This window comes from Pavona decussata, unplaced genomic scaffold, assembly GCF_977016875.1.
Source record: "Pavona decussata unplaced genomic scaffold, jaPavDecu1.1 SCAFFOLD_254, whole genome shotgun sequence".
Lineage (NCBI taxonomy): Eukaryota > Metazoa > Cnidaria > Anthozoa > Scleractinia > Agariciidae > Pavona > Pavona decussata.
Genome location: NW_028145657.1, coordinates 3,560,822 through 3,586,134, shown reverse-complemented (window position 1 = coordinate 3,586,134; position 25,313 = coordinate 3,560,822). Strand labels below are relative to the sequence as shown.

The window sequence follows — 25,313 nt, the reverse complement described above, 5'->3', positions numbered from 1 at the left end:
TTTGAAAGCGGTCATTTTCCTTCACACCTGTATATACGAGTTTTCAATGACAACAGCAAGTTTCCCATTTCAATTTGTGTGTGTTTTCCTAACGCACGAAGAAACTCTTTTTACTGACATTCGGAGTACGTTTGCAGTTGCATAAATTGGATTTTTCGTCAATCGAAACGTCAGAGGTGAGTTACCTTTACACTGAGGAGAAATTTAGATAATCCTGGTAATTTTTGCCCAGCTATGCCATGCGTTGTCACCAAAATCTAGCACCGTCTGAGGTTTCGATGCGTAGGCCATTATGTTTCCAAGAATATTAAGACCCGAAATTTTGGCAGCAGGTATGTGCGCGCTTAGGCGCTCCAGACAGCGAAAGATGTTCACGCGACAGACAGACAGCAGTCCAAGCGAAAAGTGTAAACAAAATACTGTATGTAAAAGTGCAAACTAAAGGCGTTTTAATGTAGAACCATGCAAATTTTGGCAAGGAATTGAACCAAAATGGATCCAAACATTTCCTTTAAAGCTCGGTGCTACAAATGAACACGGTCTTGACATGGTCTTCTCTGGAGAAAAAGCGAAATTCCCCACCAGAAGATATTACAAAAGCAACGAAAAAACATAGTTTGAAATGCAACACGCCGGTTGGAGATCAGTATTGAGCACCGCAGTTGAAGCTTTCGGCTTCATTTTCTTCCTCAGTCGGGTTTATTTAAACACCTCAAGCATTATAAAAACGAAATAATTTCTGATAAACTAGATTTATAGTTCAAACGAGCCTGAACTTATTAATGGTCTGGGCTCATAATATTTTGGGACTGATTTTGAATTTTTCGCGGAGGCATGTCGTGACGCCCACGAAACGGCAATGAACACTTGCACGTGGGTACTAGCGCTGACGACGCGTAACAGTTTTGAAAAATTATGCCGTCCCTGATCTGTAACAGCAATGAAAACTAAACACCTGTATGCTTTAGCCTTGGTCTTTAAAATAAAGGTCACAATGAGTGTAATTTTTTTTAATTCCATTCGAATCACTGGATTCTAATGTGAAAGTCTCTGACGCAAAGTATGGAATTAACCCGGCTAGAAACCACATTCTGCTCAGCACGAAAACTCTACTACATGTAAATTTACTTACTTCGCCCTTGTCTCTCAACATAGCCAGCAAGGTTATCAGCAAATAAGCATTTGTGGTATTTTCTCTAGCATCAATATTTGTTAACAATGATTCAAATGACTTTGACAGTAAGATCTCGATTTCACTCTCATAAAGTAAAACACTTGACACTTTTTTCCGAGGTGAAAACGTTAACGCTTTAAAAATGGAGAAAACAGGTGTTTCAGTCGTAAGCCGGGTTTTATTGATGAGGTCAGTTTCCCTTGCCAAGTCCTTTACAGAATTCAACTGTGAGATTTTGATCTAACATCCTTTAAAATGGCTGCCATGCAAGCTTGGCTTGATGATCGATGTTGGTTGTTGGACGGAGTTTGCCAGGGATTACTGAAACATTTCGTATAAAAGCGTCCAAGGTTTGTTATAAGGTTTGTTTTAAGTTAGCAAGATGTTTTTCCGAGTTGTTTTCCTGTTGAACTTCTTGCATTTGTCGGCGGGTAAAGGTTTGTTCTCTGACATCAGCGTCAACAACAAGATTCGTTCGAGTGGTTCGGCCAGTTTGCTCTTTTTCGGGTGGGTCTATGCAGAGAAGATTACCGACCGAGAGCTGAATATACGAGTTCATAGGAAATTCGAGCTGAAATTTGTAATAATAAATGGGGACGAGTGAATCAAGTGAATCAGGCGATCAGCTAAGGCCCTGTTCAGACTAGCTTCCCGTGCCAGGACCCTGTGCCCGAGCACTGAGAACGACTTTGATCGGACTCCTTGGTGCCCAAGGAACAATTGTAATTTCCTCGTTCGTCAATTAAGCGTCCGCAATTTTGTTTAATGTGTGCAGGGAGGCATGGGGAAAAAGCGCGGGAAAATACAAAATCCTGTTCAGACCAGTACCCGTGCCAAGGACCTGTGCCCGAGTACTACCCTTTGAGGAAGTCCCCGTGCCCGGAGACCAAAACAAAAGCCCTGTTCAGACCAGTGTCCGTACCCAAGAACCGAACTAAGGTACCTAGTCTGAACGCGACCTAAGGCGGCTTCAAACTCAATTTCTTTCAATAAGTAACAAGAGTAAGACAATAGATACGTTTGATTTTAATTTGATCGTAAACAATGTTTTCATTTGTTTATTGTTTATAACTGAATTGGTCAGTAATTATACTGTTAGGTTCCGGCACATTCTCGCACTGCATGAAATAACAATTTTAGGTGGTATAGCGAGTCCGTATCTGATAACGCATGCGTACAAGAATGTTGACGACCAAACTGTGCAATGAGCAGTACACAATTGATCGCTTATAGCTGCTCATACTTGTGTATGCGCAATACGCAACCTTGTTACCCGCAGGAGCCCATTACCATGGGCTCCTGTTACCCGTTACTGTAAGGTTGTTGACATCAAACTAGGTTTTTCCACTTTGAAGTTCATAAGAAATCTCTTTATATCTCTTTTTAATAACGAGGACGTTGTCTCAAGAAGGCTTCGTTCACACGTTGTGTACAAATTTTCCTGTGCAGGCTGTAATACCTCCTTCGTCGACATTTTTCTACGTCCCTAACCTCTCCAGATTGTTTTTAAATCATACATACTACCTTGACCAAACTTAAGGAGGCGATGCACTTTTAGTTGGACAAAACCCAACTTAAATCAACAGGCCAAACATATTAATTTAACACTTTCGCATGTAACCCTATTACTCATTTTCATATCTCCTCGTTGTTATTCAGCATTTGTCATCTTGGTTAATTGTGCATGTAAATTTTTGTTGCTCTTTATTCTAACGGTTTTCATAATCTTTTTACAACTGAGGATGACATGAGCCACATCAAAACGTGTATTGGATTAAAAGCTGTCCTGCTATCCCGACCATTCATGATACTTGTGTCTACTTTCGGAATCTTGTTTTCATCATACATCACTAATTACTAAAAACTGGATCATTGTATAATGCAAGTCCAGGGCCGGATTTGATTGGTTTAGCGGCCATGGTATACGAGCCATTTTACCATGCCCGAGAAATGGCGACCATTAAATTGTCTTCTGGTTGTTCTTGCAAAGAGAAATCATCAAGCGCTACCAATATTTCTTGATTGTGGAATAATTGTTAAATCTAGCTTTCAGTGACGGGGAAGCCTGAATTTTGGAGCCAGAGGCTTATAAGGTCTAGGCTCCCCCTATAGCTTAGGATATTACAAAAACAGTGACAAGAAGCCAAATTTATGATACGAGCTAACTACAAGGAAGGACGATATATGTGATTTTCTTGGCATGGCCTGAAGGCGAATACTTATCCCTCAGACTCAAACGTACTGCCTGAGTCAAGGTCCATACTCAGAACGTCACAGTCACCCTTTGCTCTCTTTCACTGAACTACAAACCGAGAACCAACTCGATGTATAGGTACGGCAGCTTGCCAAGGTCAACATTTTTTATTGCACGTATTATTTTGATGAGATTGGTATTTCTTTCATTTCTCTGTGATTGTTTTTTAAACTTTTTTTTTTGGTGGTCATTTTATCTGTAAAGCAAAAGGTGATTATTCTATTACTGATTTTCACTGAAGCATGAACAAAAGAAAGGTCACCACAGGAGTTATTTATCCCAAAGTGCACCTACGTCAATGAGTGCTTTCTATTCGACCAAAAATTCCGGTAATTCCTGATGAGGAATCCAATGGAACAGAAATGTCTTCAATTATTCCTCAACCACTGAAAATGTAGATTCGTAAATTTGGGTATATACCTCGCGAGGTTGTCCTGGCGTTACGGAAAATCGAAATTCATACTAAGACCAAGTTTCTACGACATAAGATGCATTGTGTTGTTCCGGATTGGGCAGAAAACTCTGGAAAGGTCCGTTTTTTTTTTTTTTTTCAACCATTGTCGTATGCGGTTAACCGTAATGCTATTCCATTCTGCAGCTAAATGTTTAAGACCTCAAACGCTGTTTGCATGTCCTAGAGTAACAGTAGGCAGTGTAGTAGACATTGAAAGTATTTAGTTCTTGCAATGATCAGTTTTCCGATCATGGCCGGTAAGACCATATGTTCTTTTAATAACAAATTTGCTCAGTTATCGCTCCTGACTGATCTCAATACTGTAAATTCAGAGATTGAGCGAATTAATCTACTGCTTTGTAGTCATCAGGTAATCGGTTCAGTTTCATTAATCAAAACGATCGCCCCGACGAGAACTAAACTCTTCGTAACCGCTCGATATGATGGCGCTAGTGAGAGGTTTCCGTCTGTTTCAGCGATCGTCATGGCCTTCTTTTGTTTTTCCTTTTTTTTTTTTTTTTTTTTTTCAGCAGGCTTAATTAACGTAGTGGTCAGTTCCGACAACCATTTAGAAAAAAAATCTGCCCTTTCAATTTCAATGCTAAAAGTCAATTTAGTTTCGCCATCGAGACGTAAACAAAATTTCAAAGGATAGGGCTCAATTGTGTTATAACGCCGTATCGATGATATTATGTTATTTGGAACAACGCAAAAACGCTGCAGGCAATATATCAGTTAGATTAAGACCAAAAATAGGATGTCTTGTTACTTACAAGCAGTGCATTTTGCTCGTTGCCAGGGAAGCGACCTAAAATATCATCAGTGATACATTAGTTTTAGTTTTAATATGAAGCTATGTAACAATTAGTTGTACACGCTGATGTACGGTACAATAACCATAAAATGTATCACTATGGGCGTGGTTATGGCCGGTGAAAAAGTAATGAGGCGATACAAGCGTGCCGTTTTAATTTTCATAATTGCTTCTACGTTGTAATCATCTCGATCCGACGAAATTAGATTTTAAATCTACTGAAGTGGGTACGTGAAAGATAACGCTAAACGTTAACTTTACAAGAAATAAACAACAATCTCCTATCTGTGTACTCTAGGTTTGTCGTTCTCTCCCGCGCTGCTTCGTTAGAGATGAATCGTGTTTTTAAGTTGGTGATGACAACCGCCACCGCGTGCGTCAATGGCGGGAAAATGACGTGTTTCGTTGTCTTGTGTCGGTCATGTTTGAATTCCTTACGTTTTTTGTAACTTTCTACCAAGAATTGAACTCAAAGAACTTGGGAAAATCATGTTTTACTGTCTCCCTGATGTCAAGGCGCTAAAATCTTTCTCACCGAGAAAACTATACAACAACGAACTCGTTTGCAAGTGTGAAACGGCTTAACCCGGATTAATGGGATAGCAGCATTGGTAAATAAAGTGACATAGCCCTCTAACGTGACGGAAAGCAGTCTTTTGAAAGTCGTAAAATCCCCAAGTACATTACTGTCTTCGTCAGCTGCGAAAATGTGAAATGTGGGAAAAAATTGAAATACTTTTGTTTCAAACGATACAATTTTATTTGTCGTGGAAAACAAAAAAAAAAACGTTGCACAATCGCTTTTCGAGCAAAGCCGATGCCTAAACAAAAGCGGGCATTGAAAGTGCAGTAAACTTATTTACAATAGAATAAAAGGCAAGGAGCATAGCTATTTCCAGTTTCTTTGTTTCGGCCGTAGTTGCCTGGAAACAAATATCCTTTTGTCATACGAGGCAAGAGTTCAATTAGCAGCAGGACTGTGATTGGTTATTTGAGCACGAGAGAAAGAGATACGTATAATTATTTAATTAACAGAAAACTGCGTGGGCCCGTGATTAATTCGTGACGTAATAAATTTACTTTTTACACCCAGTCAACGTTAATAATTTATGAAGCAATTGACTGAATGTCAGCTACCAATAACAATTCTTTTGTTTAACCGCAACACCAATTTGAATTATTCACCTCTGCTGATGGCTAGAGATGCTTTCACAGAAATAATCCAGCTGTGATATTTACCGCTGGAAGGTCGCTTGTCCCGTTTCTGGACAAACTTATTTATTTCTGTGTTATTTTACTTTCGAGTGCCAGGTTTTGTTTTTCATCACAACAGGACGCTGAGAAGCCCGCACTTGCAGAATTCAAACCACAGCGAAGAAATCAAAATGCCGAGTACAAGGAATAGGAGTCGGTCATCAGAGCACTCGGTCAATACTGACTTTGCAACAAGCGATTTTGTGAAGAAAGGTCATTCAACGCGCGTGAAAAGGTGTAAGCTTAAGTCGAAGAAACCGGTGCACAGCAAGAAACTAACGGAACAATTAGATGAACAGAATGAAGGTATGCTTTGAACATGTTTTTCCACTGTAACACATTAAGCTTTTGTCTTGGATTAATAATTTTCAATAGGCGAGGAACAAAGGTAAATTTAATTCAGACAGCTTAAGTTAAGACATTTTGTACCGAGGAATATTCTTGCTTTCTATCATTTCCTCATCAAGTAAAAATTCTTCCTGGCCGCAACGGCTTTGGAAAAAATAATTACATAAAGAGGTTTTCAATTATGCATAAGTATTCCCAAAACACCAAAGTTGCTGTTGGTGTTTTACGTGTACATTGAAGCAGCCTCTGGGTGAAGGAACTGGTGTTCCAGTATTTCTGGTACGTCACTTTTTAGCCTACAGCAAAACACTGTTCACGGTGTATTTTCTTGAATGCTTTACATGTAAGCCTCCATTATGCTAGCTCTTAGTGGTACGCTCAATAAAAGCTCTTTGGGTCATACATAATCCTAGCAATTGTCGATAATTGCTCTCGGGAGGGTTACGGCTCACTGACCCAAAATTCCCTAGCACGAAAAGTTTCCATCAGGCGTTCAAGTTGGCTGCTTGGCGAGCGTCAACAGAGCGATGTTTTGAAAATGTTAGCCGCGCAAACAACAGTCCAGGGTCAATTTTACGACAAAGCAAAAAGCGTGGAAACAATTGCGACCACTTCGACGCATGGGTTAAAGCAAGAAGCATAGAGTTTATGCGAATGAAACAGTGAATTTGATCATTTAGCATGAAGGATTAGCTGACAGAACGAAAGGACTTTACGATAAATGACCTATCATTGTCTCAGCCTAATATCGGAACTGTTTATACGGGTGTATGGTTGCACTGAATTAGCAAGTCCGTTTAAGACTGAAAATCTGCGTAGTAAGCCGTTTAAATTTCATTCACGGACACGGCAACATTTATAAAGGGCAAAATGGCTAAGACACGACGCTTCAACAAGAACAAGGAGAACGAAGTTTGTAAGTCGCGCGCGTTGAAAGCAGAGATGTGCTTGTTTCCGTTTTTGTTGACAGATGTGTTGTCCTTTTTTTGCAGGCGTTGAGTTCATAATGAGAGATAGCAAGACGAGAATATCTAACAGCAATTCAACCGTTTCAAAAAGCAAGAAAGAGCAACTCACGGAAACACTTCTGTGGTGAGCGCTTTATTTATTTCCTGTTCGTAGCTTTCTGGCGCAGTTTCCCGCCTAAACAGCTCAAAGGAGTTTTAATTTCAACGTGCCGCTTAGAAGATTACTTCACACTTCTAGTCCTTGTATAATTTGCACAGTTAGAGCCGCTTTCTTTCATACAGTGTCAGTGCATTTTAACAAATAAAGGTGCAAAAATAAGGGGAATTAAAAACCGCTTGTCCATAAGATAAATCTGCGCGCAGAAAAGTTTACGTATTCCTTCGGTGCACTTATCTCTCGCACTGCAACTTGGCTTAACCCTTTCAACACAAGTACCTACTTTAATACCCGTTTAGTGATAATCGACAGAAGCAATCGGCACCGGTTTTTCCCTAATATTTCGCGTTTCTTCTGCCCGTGTTTTCCGTAAAACACAATTTTCGTATCCAATTTGCATGTTACGCTCTTATACCACTGTTCGTATATAATCTTGAACATGACATTTTCTCCAACGCGCTTTTACGGTAAAATCGCATTTTAGATATTCCGTTTTAGCTATATAAAACTTAAACGCGTATTAACACGTCTTGAAAGTTATTCCTCTGAAAGCGTCCGGAAATTCGGCGGAAGAAATAATTTTTTAAAAAAGGACAATGGACCACCAGAGAAACCGGCGTGAACGTCAAACAACACCAAATTCGAGTTTTGATATTTATTGACCGCTCGTAACTGCTAATTAGCTTCTTGAAATCAGAGATAGTCTTAAAAATTCTATTTTGGTCATTTCAGCAAACTTCAGCTCTTTAACTGTCAACTCTTGTCAGCTGCAAACTAAATGAATTTTTTCTCTTCTTAACAGCGGGTAAGGCGAAATGTAAACATTGTTTGTAACGAGTGCGTAACCTTTTCATGGTGTGACGTGATTCATTGATCTGATCACAAAAGGCTTCATTTGTTGTGCAGATTCGTTTGACGCACTCGAGTCTTGGCAGTGATATCAGCTGATATCACCCTACCATAGAATACAGGAAATATTTTAAACAGCTCGGCCACCTTGAATTTTCACAACAGCTATTAACGTGTATTTCCTAATTGAAAAAGGCTTTTAAGATACAAAAGGAAAATACCATTAGTGATCTCAAATTTCCAAACTGTTTTAAATCGTTCTAAACACGTTTTAAATGTTCCTTTACATTGGAGACCAAAATCAAATGTGCAATAATGTAACTTGTTTCTTATCGCACTAAACATTATCGCATTATCGCCTAAACATTTTGGAGTTAAGCCGATCGAAAAGTTTATTGCAAGCATAATTTGTGAGCTTGGATTGTTGAATTGTTACTGAAACGTGACAATTTTATAAATTCAGACGAGTTTTCGCTTAGAACAGGAAAATGTCAAGAGTACACTTCTGACGGCTCGGTCTGCCGGTATGTAGTTAGAGCCGACGTTTAATTGTGCGGTCTTGCAAATTGTCAGATTGGTGGACTTGTTTAAAGGACCGGAAAGCGCTTTTGAGCCCCTTAGAGGGATACAAATTGGACACTTAAAATGTTAATTGTGCTACCTGAATTTCAATGTTTAGCGTTTTTTAAACTTAAACGCATGACTTCACGAAAATTGGGAGTCGTAGTATTCGCTTGATGGGAGGAAAGTTGTAGAGACTAAACATAAATTGTCTTGAGGAATTGAAGCCACTGTTTTATTGATATGATTTTCCTTCTGAAACCTTTTTTTCTAACTCTTTTTCCGGTGACTCAGCTTAAAATTAAAATCATCAAAAGAATATTCAATCATCCATTCTGCGGTTTTTACCATAAGGCAGAGTGAATATTACTGATGAATCACATAACATTGATTCTGACACAATAACATTGTCAAGACCAAATTAGGTAAAACAAAAAAACTATTTCACTTTTATTGCAAGAGTTACGGTACGTGATATTATGTCGTCACTTGTCAAACCAAAACGCTATTAAGCTATCTTGCAAGTTAAATGTCAACTGAATTAGACATCGACTGAAAAGATCGTTTTAAAAGCATGGCCCCATTACTCAATTATGCTTTAAACTGTTTTGTCAAAAAATTGGCAAGACTTCATTTTATAAATAAATAATTACATAGCCCCTTAACATGTTCGGTGTTCACCTTAGCGTAATTGTCGACTCATCTTGCTTGTTTTACTCAGGCTGACAGAAATATCAACCATGAAACAAAATGCAAACAATGCCTCATCAACGAAATTGAATAAGCGGCGTTTAATTCCATAATTCTACGGAGCAGTTCAGAGAACACTGGATCCGTAGACCGTCCCTACCCTTAGTGAGAACAACTGAGAGCCGAATAGCTTATTACAAACTGTGAATTTGTTATTTAGAGGCCTTACATCGAAAATTGAATGATCGAAGCAAGAAAAAAAAACGTTTCAAAAGATTGGTCTTATGCAAACTCAGCACCTTATGTCAAGAACGTATGCTTTAAAATCCATTTAATTCAGTCATAGCTCCTGTTCAGATGTAATTATTCAAAAGCTCGTCTGCAGTATTACATTGCTTACAAATAAGTGTTTCTATCAAGCGTGACAATCCAGAAATATCTTGCTAGGAAGGTGCTAACCGACACGTCCAAAAATAAAAGACCTGCTTCCAGTTCCTTCTAAACAAATTTCTCAAATCCGAAACAAATTCATAAGTTGTTGCTCAAAGAACAAGCGATATATGTTTCATTTCTTACAAGAAAATGGTCGGGATAGGTCAGTAAACAGATCGCGAATTTAAGACATATGATGAGGGTTTAATCCGTAAGACATGTTTGGATGGGAGCCTCCCATCATCATCAGTTACTCAAAGTTGTTATAAATTCATTACAGTTTTTCAATCTTCGTTGCTACTGACGATAATAAAGTTTGCCGTTTTGAATCATGTGTTAAAGATTAGCTTGTGTTCTCGATAAAGTTGCCTATAATTTCAGTATACCTCGATATTCTGTTTTCAACTTAAAACTCTTTTTTAAACATACGTCTCTGTTATGTCTCAGTTGAGCTTAATGTAATGTTTTTTTTTTGTTTTCTTTTTTTCAGGCTGGAAGAAAACTATGTGATGTGTGAAGGCGTTTGCCTTCCTCGCTGCATTCTGTACGCTCATTACCTGGACTTTTGCCGAAGACACAATGTTGAAGCGGCGTGTGCAGCAACATTTGGAAAGGTTGTTACATTTATACAAATATCTTCGAAAGAAAAAACATATTCTCGAAAATAACTTTGAAATTCCCTAGTCCTAGTCCCACTCAAGTATCAGTTACACTCGCTCCAGTCCTTTTCTTCTATGACCGCCAACACCCCCATAGCACAGGACTGTCTGCTTTACAATCTCTTTCACATCCTCCTGCTGAACATGGAAGTCCTTTTTTCTCATATATAGGTTCTTGTTCCTAGTTGCTTTATTGATTGTTTATTGAAATGAAACTGAACCAGTACTAGTGATGTATTGCTCTTGATACCTCGATCATCTATCAGAGAGAAAATGATCTTTTACCGCAAACAGCAAACCAGTACTAGTTGTCAATCGTCGCTTCAGTGGAAACGCTTAATATCTAAAACTTTATCCTCTAAATAAATTAAACAAACAGAAGGTTACACTTACTCAAGGTTTCGACTTTTCGTTTACCGCGAAAATTCATAGAAATTCCACTCAACTAAATCCTTTCTAAAAATCGCGGTACTGGTTTGTATAACTAGATTAACCAGATTTTCCAAAATGCCATCGATTAGGGCAATCAATAAAAGGGATAAATAGGACTAAAACATCTGCTTTTTCTTTGTCCTCGTCAGTTCTTTTTGATTTTGTCCGTTAATATCTTTCTCGTTTTATTTCAGGATAAGCATTTTTTTTCTTGTTTCTACGCCAGTTGGTATCCCTTTTTATACGTTTTTCTCGTGGGAAACGTTTCTGGCTGTTAATGGAATACTTCTCTATGAAAAACACTCTAACACAATGAGCAATCGATCACATGCCGATTCAGTTTTGTTTTTTCTTTAAATTTCATCCCATTTTGATGATTTGCAAACTGAATTGTGTTCTTATTTATAATATATGCTAAGAATACGCCTTTGCACACTTTGTTTTCAGACGATACGGCTTAAGTTTCCACAACTTACAACAAGAAGACTTGGAACTCGAGGTCATTCAAAGTAAGATACCGCAACAACTAAAACTATTAGTATGTTTTGTCAGAGCAAATGGCTAACGCTCAAAACGGTGGCCTTCTTGCTGAAATCAAACATTTGTTTCTACTTCCCACGTACCGACACAACACCACAGTTTCTTTAGCAACTAAACCCATTAAAACTTATTAGACTTGTGTCTGAATTGCTAATAAGCTCCAACAGTTGGTTTGTTTAAACGAGAACTTCACTAAATATACAACAACAACTGCCTCCACGCTCTGAAGTTAATCCTGCTTTTCTGTCTTTTTTTTTTAGATATCACTACTATGGCATTGGAATAAAGGAATCTTCAGCTTATTATCACTCTGTATACTCAGGGAAAGGTTTAACAAGGTGAGAGAAATAATTCTCGTATCGCCTTTACGCTATGAAATATCAAGCGATATTTTAATGGCATTTCGTTGCTTGTTTTGAGCAGTGTAATTAAATGGACCTCCATCGAAGAATAGGTTTGTTTATTGAAGAGACAATAGAAATGCCGGTCTTTTCTTATTGAAAATTTGTGAGGGATAAAAAACGGAAGTCGGGAAATGTCGATTGTAGACAAAGTGATTTATAAATGCTTTAAATATGCTTCCATGAATTTTTTTTATCACCTCACGTACGAATAACAATGATGTGACTTTGTTAAGAAGTAAGAAATAAGTTCCTTCACATCTTTCAAGTCTAACTATTTCTTTTGACACCTTTTAAATTGAGGAAACTATGAATCAAAGATAATTGTTTTGAAGAACAATGGGCTACTAACTTTGGAGGCACAACGAATTAAATAGAGAAGCTTACAAATTAATGGAAAATGAAATTGAAAGTTAAAATATTTAAAAGTATATTAATGAACACACATTTGGGATACATAGTTAAATAGCAGCTATTTTAAAGAGTTTGGGTTTTTTTCTTATGTCAATAATAGTTTGTCCCGTTTTAATTTGTATAAGCAGCTCGATCAACATAGAGAAAGATTAGCTCAGCAGAATGAAAGAGCCACAAATCTTTAAGTAAAAAGTGAAGGTTTCATGACGTTTTCTGTGAAAGCGAGTTAGTAGAAACTGAAAATTTTGTTATGGAAGTCATAAGCCTGGGTTTGTTTAAGCGGCAAAGTTCAGTTCGGTACTTGCAAGATACCCAAAGCAAGGTAAAGAGTGTCGTAAAAAAATACATTTGTAGTGGAATAAAAAGAAGTGAAATAAATGGTAGTTGTGATAAATATAACGAGAAAAAAATTACGAATTAGAGTTTTCACGTCACGTCGAGTGTTTTTCTGGCGTTGAAAGCATCGTTTGGTGTAACCTCAAGATAAACAACTCAGCGAGCAGAACAAAAAAAAAATCGACATACAAACATCCAACGACATTTTTTAGACGAGGAATACTTGTAAAAAAGGAAACTGAGAAACTTAAGCAAACAACTCAACACGCAATGCAAAAATAATCTCATTAAAATATATTTTGGCATGATGATCAGTGAATAGGAGAGACCACGTAACCACATAAAGGAAGGTACAATTGATTTTCACTAAGTTGTCGCCCAAGTAGTTATAAATCAATAAATTTTCGGAAAGATTAAACTTGTGATCGATTTTATATTCTTTTTTCGTCTGTTTCTATCATAGTAGGAACCAGGCAACCTTTCCGGGTTATTTGTCGATTTTGGAAACTTTCACTCATCAAGTTAGGGATTGTTTACAGTGATTAACAATTTTGAAGGTTTCCTTTTAGTTGACTTTTGTTTTTATTTATCTTATTCCAAAACAGATTTTCTGGGTCAAAAGTCAAAAATGAGGTGAGTTAACCAAAGGTATTGCCCCCGAAGTGAAAAGCAAACCTCACTGTAATACTGAAAAAAATTAACTTGTGAAAATGTTCTTGCGACGTTTTCGGTAAAGAGCTTAAGCACAGACGTTCGTCAGCCGCGGACGACAGCCGGAAGTAAAATGTTTCCTTTTTGGCGTGGGTTTGCTCCTTACCACGGACAGGAAAAGCTCTTGTTGATGGCTGTGGCTTGACGTTACAAACGCGAAGGCGTGAAAACGCTCCAAAAAGGGAAAAATGATTCAATTTCCGGTTGCCGTCCGTGGCTCAAAAACGTCTGTGCTTCATAAAACCAAAACCAAGGTTTATTACTCTGGCCAATCACAGCAGAGGCAAACATCGTAATGAACCAATCAGAACTTGAAGCAAATATGTGTAACCGGCGCTAAGCGCGGGAAAAGGTGTCCGAACAAGGCATGATTGGTTTTGATTTGCTTTTTATTGGTTGAGAAAGTACGTGGCTTATATTTTGCCAATCATGCAATCACAGACCACAGTAAAGTACGAGAAATAGGTGACTCGCAAAACCTCTCGAAGCTAGGGCTGGGTGGACGGTTGATTCGAAGTGATGTTGTCTTTTGTCAGTTGTTCTGTGGTTTCCTGATGTTTCCTTCATCTTCGCTGCTCGCGCTGAGTTTCGTTGTTTAGTCTCCCTCAGCAAATCTGTCTTGTCCCTTGTGCGTCCTCTTGTGATCGTTTGCAGCACAATTTGGTCGTGTTTCACCAATAACAAACATTTTTCACTGCTCGATGGATAAACGCGTTCAGCCCTCAATGAATAAACAGGAGTTACGTCTGAACGAAAGCTTTCAACACTCAGTTTAAGAACCCCTCTGGAAAAGAAGGGGAGTCAGACAAAAGCGAGCTCTAACCACGTGGTTAAAGCCGGTTTGAATTTAAATGTTAAAACGTACGGGTACAGTAAAAAGCTTCTTCAAACCTCTGCTCCCTGTCCAAAATTGGAAAGTTCCACTTTCCTTGGTAACCTAGAACAATTTGTTAGAGGCAGCTGAAAGCTAAGCATTTCATCTATTTATTTATGCGTAAAAAATTCTACTTAGGCAACAACCAATCAATTAATCAACAACTTCAACGTCATTTGAAAGTGCTTGCAATAAGGATATAATCTGCACCTGAAGTATTTCTTTACTCCTGGAAGTTTATCTTAACGTTTAAGTAAATGTCTATCTCTTATCTCTTCACGCAGGGTTCATTTTCAGCTCGAAAATATTCTCTAAGCTCCAAGACTGGCACCTTATTACCGGACTTTCCAAACCCAAGATTACTGGAGCTACCGGCGAAGATTTCACTAGAAAAGGTTAGAGGATATAAAAATGTCTAAGATAATTATACACTCTAACAGTTCCTTTAATTTCTTTGAAATGTTTGAGTGACGCGCGCGATTTCTATCGCTATTTTGCTAAATAAACTCTCTATCAGTGAAACAGGAATTCTCCATTGTCTACTCCATCTATTGAAAAGAAAGTTGAAAGTTGTCTTCTCCCTGTGGCCACCGTTGTGAACGATGTTATAACAGAAAGAAAGATAACGCGACTGGACGGCAGAGATAAGAGGAGGGTGTTTTTGTGTGATCAACGTGACAAATAATTCTCTATTCATTTTGACGCAATCTGTTGTGTTTAATTGCCTTCGTTCAGCCCGGCCGTTGTGGTTGTGTCGTGAATACAAGTCGACTCGGTGATTTAAACAGAAGTCACATCCTTTTTCTCCTCCTTCCTGCTGTGTCATTAATAATAAAATAGGTAGCATTCTGTTGCTTAGCTTCATTACTGATTATAGTGGATTCTTTGGTTGTGTTGTATCAGGTGGAGACGTTCGTTGTGATGTACAAGACTCATTGCCAGTGTATTTTGGACACTGCGATCAACGCTAATTTTGACGAGGTAAGCTTGTGTTAAGCACGTGTAACTCTCTTGCTTTGGTAAAATATGTCATCGGCTCTAAACATGGAGCTGAGAAGGTGTAAATTGCTCAGAACAAATTCAAAAAAGTGCCGTACAAGAAATGAGGCCATAGATATATCTTTGCAACTTTCCGAAACTTCAACTCGTATTTGTTTGTTCAAGCGGCTGATTGGCAAAATGTGGTAATGTAAGGAAAAGTCGCATTCGAGAAAAAAGTGGCCCACACGGCCGGAGCCAGTTAACCCGGTTGCTGTAGCATGAAACAAATAGGCGTATTGCTACTCCCTCTGGATGGAATGCTAGTCCATTACAGGGTTACCCCCAGCAGTATGTCACTGGTGTCCACTTATACACCTGGGAGAAGAGAGACAATGTGGAGCAGAGTTTCTTGTCTCAGGAAACAACACAGCAATGAAGAGACCAACCTGGCCTCGAACCACCGACCCTCCGACCTTCCGACCGTCAGATTGAAAGTACAACGCATTAACCACTAGACCAGCGCGCCTCCAAATTGACAAAATTTTCTTCAGGAAAACTACAGACATCAAGACTTAGGCACATTGTTAACACTCCTCAGTAGGGCTATGCCATTCTGATGAGTCGTAACAAGGATGAAGCAGCTGCCCATGGCTGCCACGTGCACTATCCGGGTAATATGGCTTTGCGCATGCTTAGAAGGTATTGGCTATACCGCGGAGTTGGTGAAGTGTTTACAGTTTTCCAAAAAACAATTCCTGTGACTGGAGCAAGAGGACGGTAAAGGGCAATTTTTTTGAGCTGCGAATCGTCATACTTGTGGTTGTTGTTGTTGTTTTTGGAGAAGGGGGAAATGTAAAAAGTGATCTGGACTCTTCAACAACGAATGTGTTGTCGCCAATCCAAAACACTTGGTTAATAGCAAATTCTAGGTGTTATATCGATATGAATGTAATATACTAAAGAAAACTATTCTTAAGTCTTTCACTAAATTTTTCATGTATCGGCTTTCATTTCAGATCAAAAACTTTCTTCTCCACTTTTGGCAAGGCATGCCCGATCATCTGTTACCGCTGATGAACACAGAAGTCGTGGCGGATGTCATTTGTGTCTGTGATTCCATCCTCTACAAGGTACCACACAAGTGTTAATTTTGTCTTCATTAAAACACTTGCACATCTTTGACATCAGGGCGACAGACAAACAAGTTTTAACAAACTCTTTAGCACACGTGCATGTAGGGCGTCGATCTATCCACACTGCGTTCCACCACTGGACCTGTTTTTTCCGTCTACTTTGATTTTTAAAGTTTTGAAAAAGCCACGAAAATGTCGCCCATCTTTGCTTACTCCTTTGAATTATTTGTCAGGTGTTAATGGATGTTCTTGTTCCTTCAACGATGCAAGACGTCCCGGAAGGGTAAGCAAACAAAATGTGCTGCAAAACATGGACTTTTCACACCTTTCGCTGATTGCAGCTAACAATGGCTGTGATTTCTCTTTCCAGTCTACTCGCTGACATCAGGACGTTTGCGAGACACTTGGAGTCCTGGGTACTAGCTGCAACTGTTGAACTGCCAGATTATCTAAAAATGGGGAAAATCCAAGGTGGGTTCTTTTGACAATTTGGCTTTAAATTCTTCCTATGAAACATGTTGGAATCTGTTTTTTTTTTTTTTTTGAAGCTCCATTTTTCTTTGGCTAGTTTTTAACCCTCCTCATTTCCCTGTGGTAAATACGTTTTGGGTCACGTGGTTCGGTCATTCATCTCAGATACGTCACTAAATAAATAAATTAATAAATCGATTTTGTTTGACTGTTAAAACAGTCTGTTGCGACTGACAAACCTGTTGCCCTCAGATTCCGGATCGAATTGGAGTTTGGAAATGTTGATTTTTGAGGAGAAGTGAAAACCGGAGTACCCGGAGCAAAACCTCTTGGAGCAAGGACGAGAACCAACAATAAACTCAACCCACATATGACGCCGAGTCCGGGAATCGAACCCGAGCCACATTGGTGGGAGGCGAGTGCTCTCACCACTGCGCCATCTCTGCTTCCCCTTCAGCTCACGCCTGAACTGATCGTAAGGGCCTGCGTGGCCATGATCTGTTTGCATCGATCCATTTCTCATCATTGGGGGACTAAATTCCTTTTTCAGTGGTTTTCCTGTGTCCAGGAATGAGCCATCTTGCTAAGAACAATGGATTGTTTTATTGATTCGGACTCTGCGTTAATGTGACTGCTTTCAGAGAGCTCACTCTTCAGTTTTTATTGGATAAAGGCAGCGAGAAAAACATTTCCAGGATTTCTGAAAACGACAGTATCACTGTTTATTATAGTTGTTTCTTGCCTTCATTCAAACATTTAATTCCATATATTTCCCTTTCCTTTCCCAGTTCTTTCTGCCTTTTTATAGATTGAAATAATGATTCGTGCAACTCAAAGCTTTTCATGATTTTTTCAACCTAAATTGTTCATAAATTTCCCTCAAAGTAATTATTTTTCTGTCTTTCTCATTAAAAGCTGTTAGACGATTTGTCCAATCGCTGAGAAGACAAACATCCTTCCTCCACCTTGCACAGGTAAGGTTCATGATAATCCTGAGAAACGAATGCAGTAGCTTACAAACGACGAAGTACTTCCATATTATAGTATTGAAAAACGTGTCTTTTCCACCTCCGATGTGAATTGAAGTATGTAGGCTAAATATCGAGAATCTCCAATCAACCCGTGCATTTTCTCTTTTCCTATACTTTATTGTATTGTAATTTTCTTTTCCTTTTTCTGCTAAAATGACCACCGGTTTTATGGAACCTAAATACCACTAGAATAAGCCTCTGTCATAGCAAATCATTATCTATTTTCCTATACTGTATTGTATATTTTTCTTTTCCTATATTATATTGTCCTGCTATTTTCTTTTCCTTTCTCTGAATTTGAAGGTCTTGGTGTATTTATCTTTTTGCTCCCACCCGACACGATTAGCTTAGCTACTTTCGGGTGGGAACTGTACTGTACTTCAACTTTTTGAAAAGACCACCTATATATTACTCCTGCACTTTCCCTAACTCAAATACTACTTCTGATAACTAAGGATTTGGAAAAACATTTCAGAATAAAAAGTAGCGATATTAAAACATGACGATTCGGCGACGACATGTCACCATTATCAAATGTAAATTATAATTACGTTACCGATCTTATTATAATTTACCTTTGATAATGGTGACATGTCGTCGCCGAAACGTCATGTTTTAATATCACTACTTTTTATTCTCAAATACTACTCCTTTTGTTAATATTATAATAAATGATTAAATGATTAGCTATTGATCCCGATGATTTTACACACCTAACCGGCTCCTTAGATAATTTTTCTGATACACTACCAAATACTGCTCATCCTCGGAGATCCAGAGGTAGATAATTGGGTCAGAAGGAAGTCAAAACGGGTAAGCTTACAATTTTGACATCCCTCTGACCCAGCAACCTGCGCCTGGGTATCTGAGGATGAATACTACTCAGAACTAACATTTAACGAAAGAGAGAATAAATGTTTTGATTCTAGAACTGACATTGCTGGCTAAACTAGTTGATTTTAAAACTAACTTACTTTGAATTCCTTTTAAGACTTCCCGCCCCGTTTTGGCGAATCAAGAAATAGTGGACCACATGGTAAAAGATATAGAGAAGCTTGAAAACGGGAACAGTGGAAGGCAAACAGTACAAACAAAGACAGAAAAGGATTGTGATGACGGCTTTGACAATGAATGTAAGAAAAGAGCACCTTTAAATTACTCCTGCATTTTTTCGTAACTTAACCAGATTACGTCACGGTGTCACACAACACCTACGTTATCCTCTATGTGATGTAGGGGGCTTAACGAACAACCTAACGATCGTTTGAACAAGCTTATCATGGGTGTGTTTTGATTTGCAGTTCTTCAAGATTTTGTTGAACTGTTGCGGGAGCAAGCGCCATTAGAGTCGTATGTTGAATGGTTGGACAAGCTCGTGGAAACCAAACTCATAAGGGTAAGTAGTTGTCACGTGATGTCCAAGTGATAAAGCGTCAGCTGCAAGTCTGCGTTTGCATAGGTCTTTCCCCGCCTCGTTCCCAGGGAAAAGCTCTGGAAACGAGGGATAAACTGTGTTTGCAAGGACCACCGTGACAAAATAAAAGTACCGGATCCTGTAGTGAAGGATCTAATCAGCAAAAAAATTGTAAAGCAAATAATCTAAAAAAAGAGCAAGGCTGATTTCACGGTCAGGGAAGTATATTTCCCTGACCGTGAAATCAGCCTTGCTCCTTTTTTAGATTATCTGGAAACGAGGTTGGGTCTTTCCCTGCCTCATCACTTGTTGCTTGTTTGGTGCTCATTCCCAAGCCTCTCCAGTTCTCCATTTTGGAAGAGACTGTGGAGGAGGCGTGGCCTTTCCTGTAAATAATCGTTTTACATGAATCTTCATCTTTTTACAGCCATGCGAGGTAGCTGGTGACGACTTCAAAGGCAGAGCCCAGGAATTCCTCTTGAGATGGTCATTTTTGGGAGCGAGGCTAATGCATAACTTGACTCTCAACGCCTCATCGTATTTCGGTTAGTTCATGTAACATGTTGCCCTTCATTGGAAACCATGATTACTATTACTCTTATCACCTAACGTTTCTATCTTTTCCTTTTTAAAAAGTAAATCGAAAACTATTGTTGTTCGCTCGTATAACTTGGAGCAAATATATGTACTACTTTTTATATTCTGTTTTCTATTCTAAATGTAGAACTCAGTAGATCGAAATGATTAATGAACAACATGCAAAGTTATTTTTACCAGTCCCTCGTGCTAAGCTTTGATCTAACCACCAGTTAGACAGTGATAGTAATAACCATCACCATCATCATCACAGTATAGTAATTCGCGCGTGTCGTTTGGTTCATTAATAAATGAAAGACCCTCGCTGTTATTTACGCAACTTAACCAATTGCGAAAAGAAAGCCTGAAAAATTCAGACTTGGACGGAATTCGAACCCATGTCCTCTGCGATACCGGAGCAGTGCTCTACCAACTGAGCTATGAAGCTAACTGGGAATTGGTCATTTTTTAAATCCCTAACATGGTATTCGTAGAGTTGAAGACATGGTTGTGAAAATTCATATGTTGTCGTTTGATTCGTCAGCTGATTTGGTGGTCTTCACTGTCTTGTATTTTACAGGTTCATTTCATCTAATCAGAATGCTTCTTGATGAATACATGTTGCTCGTTATCGAAACAAAATTCTACAACGAGACAGAAGAGAAGTTACAGGAAATGCTGGATCGGCATTTGAAAATGGGTAAGGGATTTTACCTTGTCGTCCTTGCGTGTCATTGTTGGTTTCCTGTATCTAGAAGGTTTCGTTTTCAGCAGTGTTTTGGCGTCATTTCATTAATGGTAATGTATTTATATACCGCACATATCACATTTACAATTCATCAGTGAGGTGAGATCGGACGTCAGCATGTCAAGGCGCCACTGGCAGCCGCTATCAGTCCATATTTTGTATCTCACGAACTACAATGCTTACATGTCATATTTCTTTGTTTTTCTGCTTATCAGGGGAAGGTGTTGACAAAGACAACTCTCCTCTTCGAGTGCAGACTGTTGTAACAAAAACAAAGTTCACAGTTCCCGACAGCGTGCTTCTAAATGGCGGCAAACTGCCTCCTAAAGTGGAAATCATAGGGCCTGAGCAGAACAGTAAACCATCCAATCGGATCAAACGAACAAAGTCACGTGACCAGCCAAATGGCTTTAAACCGAGGCCTAAGAAACTATCGACACATCGCCTGAGCGCATGCTCGATGATGAGCGAGCAGCTTTCCGCAATGAATGGCTTTCCTCCCACGCCACTCGAATCTTCTGCTTTCATCATGCCTTCACCCAAGGAGAATTTCTTTCCTGGACACAATGGTATGCCACAAGCGCCCCTGCTCACACCTCCAGTGTCGCCAGCGGTCGCTACAGGGCTGCCTAGAAACGCAATGGGGAACAACAACCTTTCTCAAGTGACGTATACAGCACTGGGTGAGAAGAAGCAGCAGCAGTGGGGTTATGCCATGAATGGTGAGGTAAACCCTTCATCTGAAGTGATTGACAGCTTGGTGGCGCAGCACTTTAACAACTGTGGATTGGGTGGCTTCGTGGCACCCACTCGGTACCAGGCTCCAACGACTAACGAAAGCTGTTACATGAATAACGTAAGAGCAGCGCAGTTTTTGTGCGCATCTTGTTTTTATCTTTTATCTTGTGAAGCTCGGCGTTTTTGGCATGGCATCAACGTTTTGCTTTGTTAAATTACCTAGACGTCTGAACTTTCAAGGAAGTGGGAGGGGTGAACGCAAGAGAGGTCGCGAGTTGGCCTGTCTTTAAGGATAGTCTTGTTTCCAGTTTACAATAAACTGCTAAGTCTTTCTGACTTCAGCTGATGACCACAAAGCTCACAATGCTTAAATTTATAGCTTCAGAGTTTCTTATGTACTTCTGATAGTTTTGAGTTTTCACATAAGGTTTCCATTGTCTTGGCTCAATAAGTTATTACAAAATAAACAACTACTCCTGCTACACTAGAACGTCCACCACATTTTACTTCCTCGACATTTATCTCAACACTGAAACTTACCCTTTCCCGCAATCTGACCGGTGTTTTGCATGTTTGAATTTTCACAGTCATCTTTTCTGCCATCATAATGTGATCTTTCTGAGGGGTGTGGATTTGCTCAACGTTGTTCCTACGTAGTGTGGGGTACTAGGTGTTGATTGGTGACTGATGGTTAGAATAGTAATTCTCTTTAATGAAATTCTTGCGTTTACTTTTCTAGGGCTTTGATCGGAATCCAGACTACGTTCAAAACGGCACAGCCACTTCGGGTTCCTTACCTTACCATCCCATGATGACCTCTACAAACACACCATACACGCACGTAACGCAAGGCTACTACATCCCTGTCACACAACCAGGGTCACGCAACCACATTGACCACGTTACCACCAGCGCGGAAGTCCCGATGATGTCGTGCAGCATGGCTTACACAGAAGCACCCGGAATGATTGATGAGGGGGTGGGGGTGGGGGAGCACGCAGACGAAAACGATGAATACATAAACATGACTGTTCATAAGCTGTTCAATGGCGATTGTGAGTTAGAGAAGATGGATTGTGTCGACGAACCGGGGATACTTCCCTCCATAAACTCGCTTCTTACAGAAGCAGCCATATAGGTAATACATAAGAACGTATTTTTATGTAACTGTACAGAGACAACGGAAAATATTTTTTGCAACTAGTCATAGTAATTTACTGTAAAAAGTATCGTATTGTCTTTCACTCGATCAAACGTTTCTTCTAAGTTATTCACCAACTGTCTGTTGGCTTTCCAAATTGCAAAACACCATTAGCTTCATTTTATCAACGCATGGCTTCTTTAGCTTCTCCCATTCTCGAAGTCTTCATTTCCGTTTGTCCAAACAACTCTTAAGTCACATCCCCATGAAATGCCTCGTTTGCTGTCACCCGGCTCTGCCTCGTGAAGGTGGGTCCATCAGCCAGGCAAGGAAAAGATTTGGAAAGAAATAAGTCCTACACTTAGTTGATCCAAAACCGAATTAAAAAAAAAAAAAAAAGTGTATGAAGCACAGATTAACGTATACCAAGAGTAATTAAGAGTTTCAGTTTGGATGCAACCGAGTGAAAACTGCTTAAAGGGATAGATGGAATAGGGTTTTTATAATTCATCTTCGGGAGATGGTAAACGAACAACTGGGATATAATTTCCAAATACTGAATATGAACTTTGAAATTTTGGCATCTTGCGTTCGACACAGGAAAATCGCATAAGAAAACATAACACGATGAAGTATTAAAGGATTATCCACGTCAGTTTTTGCGTACAAAATGAGACAGCTAGACATTTAGAAACGAAACTAAGTTCTTTTTTCTTCAAAAATAAAGTTGGAGTTTCGTTTCTGTTCATTCGTTTCTTTTTTTATTCATTTTTTGTCGTCTTTGGCTATACTCAAAATGTAAAAAGCATCTGCTAACACCGCTTTCCCGATGATTACTGAATTTCTAACCGTTTAGACATTCATCTCTAGACCAGCATTTGCTCCGCTCTTGATTAGTGCGGCCGCTTCATTAATTACAAGCTGTGGAGAAATTTTAAGAAGCATTTTGCATGGCTTGGTTCTTACATAAAAGAATGGACAACTTTTATTTGCTTACGTGCCAAATGAAAATATTTTCTGTACATTACTAATTTTTGCCCCATCACGTCTTTTTGGGTGCTGAATGCTGTTTAATCTCATTAAACACCCATGCCCCATTATCAACCAATGTACGTGTTATTGGTAAAGCTAGGGCATGCTGGACATGAGATTGATCACGGCCAACATTCAAGCTGTAAGAGTTTTACTTATCTATATACTATATATACTTATACTTTTCTATATTTTTTCATGACAGTAATATACTGAAATGTTATTATTATTATTATTATTATTATTATTATTATTATTATTATTACTATTATTATTATTATTACTATTTTTATATGTAGCGACGTGATTTTATAGTAGAAATTAGAGGTTATAATTGAGAAGAGATAATTAATTAATTTCGAAAACAAATAGTCCAAAGTGCAAATAATTTTTTAATTGGTCCGTTTAATGCACATTTGTAAAATAGAGAGTAAAATGAAGTTATATATTTTCTTAATTTAGGTTAACGTTGTAAAGATTTTTTTATGGCAACTTAGTATATATGAAACTGTTTCAGTTGTAAACACTTTTGTTTTGCGCAGGCTTAAACTAACGAAAGTAGGTTCTATTTTGTTGTAAGAGAAATCAAGAAATATTTTGTTAATAAAGTTGATTAGAAATTTCCGCGTTTAAATTCATTTGCGTTTTTACGATGACTCTATTAGATTTATTTGTTTATAAGGAATGGACAAACATTTTGTTCAAAGCCGGCGATGTTACCCAGAACAATTTTAAACCCAACATTGTTCAAAACACAAAAAGGGAATCGGCTAGGTAAATTACAGCTCTACCCGGAAATAGCAAAGGGTAATCGAGGCTGGAAGAGCTTACTAAATTAAAATTATACGAGTCCACCATGAAATTAAGAGTAAGATTGAAAGAATTGTGCCATTAGTATAATATTAAGATATTGGTAAATATTAGTAATACTAAGATACTGATATTTTGAGTCCAACAGACGCCCAATCTATATTTCACGCCCCCAGAAACAGGTATTTTGTGATAAACGCCCGTCCTAATAGACGCCTGTCACCTAACTGAAACGCCTCTTCAAAAAGTGGTGCAGGAAATCCAACAAATTTGCCCTCCATAGGTCCTTTCTGTTTGTAACCGAATATAAAGTAAATCCACTCATGCAGATGTGAGGACATGTATGTGATCAGACTTTAAAGGGGAAGTATCATGGGGTTTTTGGTATCTGTTGTTAAAAATGATGAAATAAGACCTTCAATCAGCTGCCAAATAATTCTAGAATGACGAGAAGAAAGAAATCAACTCAATTCTCTAAAGGAACAACTCGTGGTCTGTTCTAGCGCATTTTGGAAACAAAATGCGAGAACTTGAAAAACATTAGCCTAAAATTTCTAAAGTTTCAATCCATACTGGCCTACTATGTCTCGGGTCAGAGGCACTAATCAACAGTTTTATTGCACTGGGGTGATAATTTATAACGAACTTGACAATTATTTCGTTGTTTCAGCTGACAGACAAACATTTTTGGGTTTGGAAATGACATCAAATTTGCGCGATACTTCTCCTTTAAGGTCTGTCTGTGTTCCGCTCGAACACAAGTTACCAGGCTAGAGGGCCCACGCAATATCGTTGCATGTAAGGATTCTTGTACTCGCCCTCAGTTTTCATTCGGATAACGCTTCGCTACTTCCTGGCCATGGTGTTGTTTTTCTTCATTTGGAAGATTGAAATGTTTGGTAGAACTTTGCTGTAC

The 25,313-nt window shown here is 38.8% G+C and overlaps 1 protein-coding gene across 3 annotated transcripts; it reads left to right on the top strand.

Annotated features, from left to right (window-relative positions):
• Positions 1-24,209, top strand: LOC146456647 (DNA-binding protein RFX6-like). Of its 3 annotated transcripts, XM_085092674.1 has the most exons (19): positions 1-176; positions 6,030-6,256; positions 7,291-7,390; positions 10,446-10,569; positions 11,494-11,555; positions 11,847-11,924; positions 13,343-13,370; positions 14,607-14,717; positions 15,226-15,303; positions 16,320-16,433; positions 16,670-16,719; positions 16,807-16,907; positions 17,823-17,881; positions 18,930-19,071; positions 19,240-19,334; positions 19,780-19,897; positions 20,509-20,628; positions 20,892-21,532; positions 22,154-24,209. In XM_085092674.1, exons 2-19 carry the CDS (start codon positions 6,082-6,084, stop codon positions 22,550-22,552), a joined length of 2,595 nt encoding a protein of 864 aa, XP_084948800.1. In that variant the 5' UTR covers positions 1-176; positions 6,030-6,081; the 3' UTR covers positions 22,553-24,209. The 3 variants fall into 3 exon arrangements, with proteins under 3 accessions (XP_084948800.1, XP_084948799.1, XP_084948801.1); XM_085092673.1 differs by lacking the exon at positions 1-176 and having other exon boundaries at positions 5,811-6,256; XM_085092675.1 differs by lacking the exons at positions 1-176; positions 6,030-6,256 and adding an exon at positions 6,773-7,214.
• Positions 24,210-25,313: the final 1,104 nt, after the last annotated feature.

Bases quoted from the DNA above. Each gene is read 5' to 3' on its own strand.
- LOC146456647 (XM_085092674.1), top strand. From the start codon at position 6,082: ATGCCGAGTACAAGGAATAGGAGTCGGTCATCAGAGCACTCGGTCAAT. The intron at 11,556-11,846 runs GTAAGATACCGC...TTTTTTTTTTAG, and splicing joins GGAACTCGAGGTCATTCAAA to ATATCACTACTATGGCATTG. The intron at 21,533-22,153 runs GTAAGAGCAGCG...TTACTTTTCTAG, and splicing joins AAAGCTGTTACATGAATAAC to GGCTTTGATCGGAATCCAGA.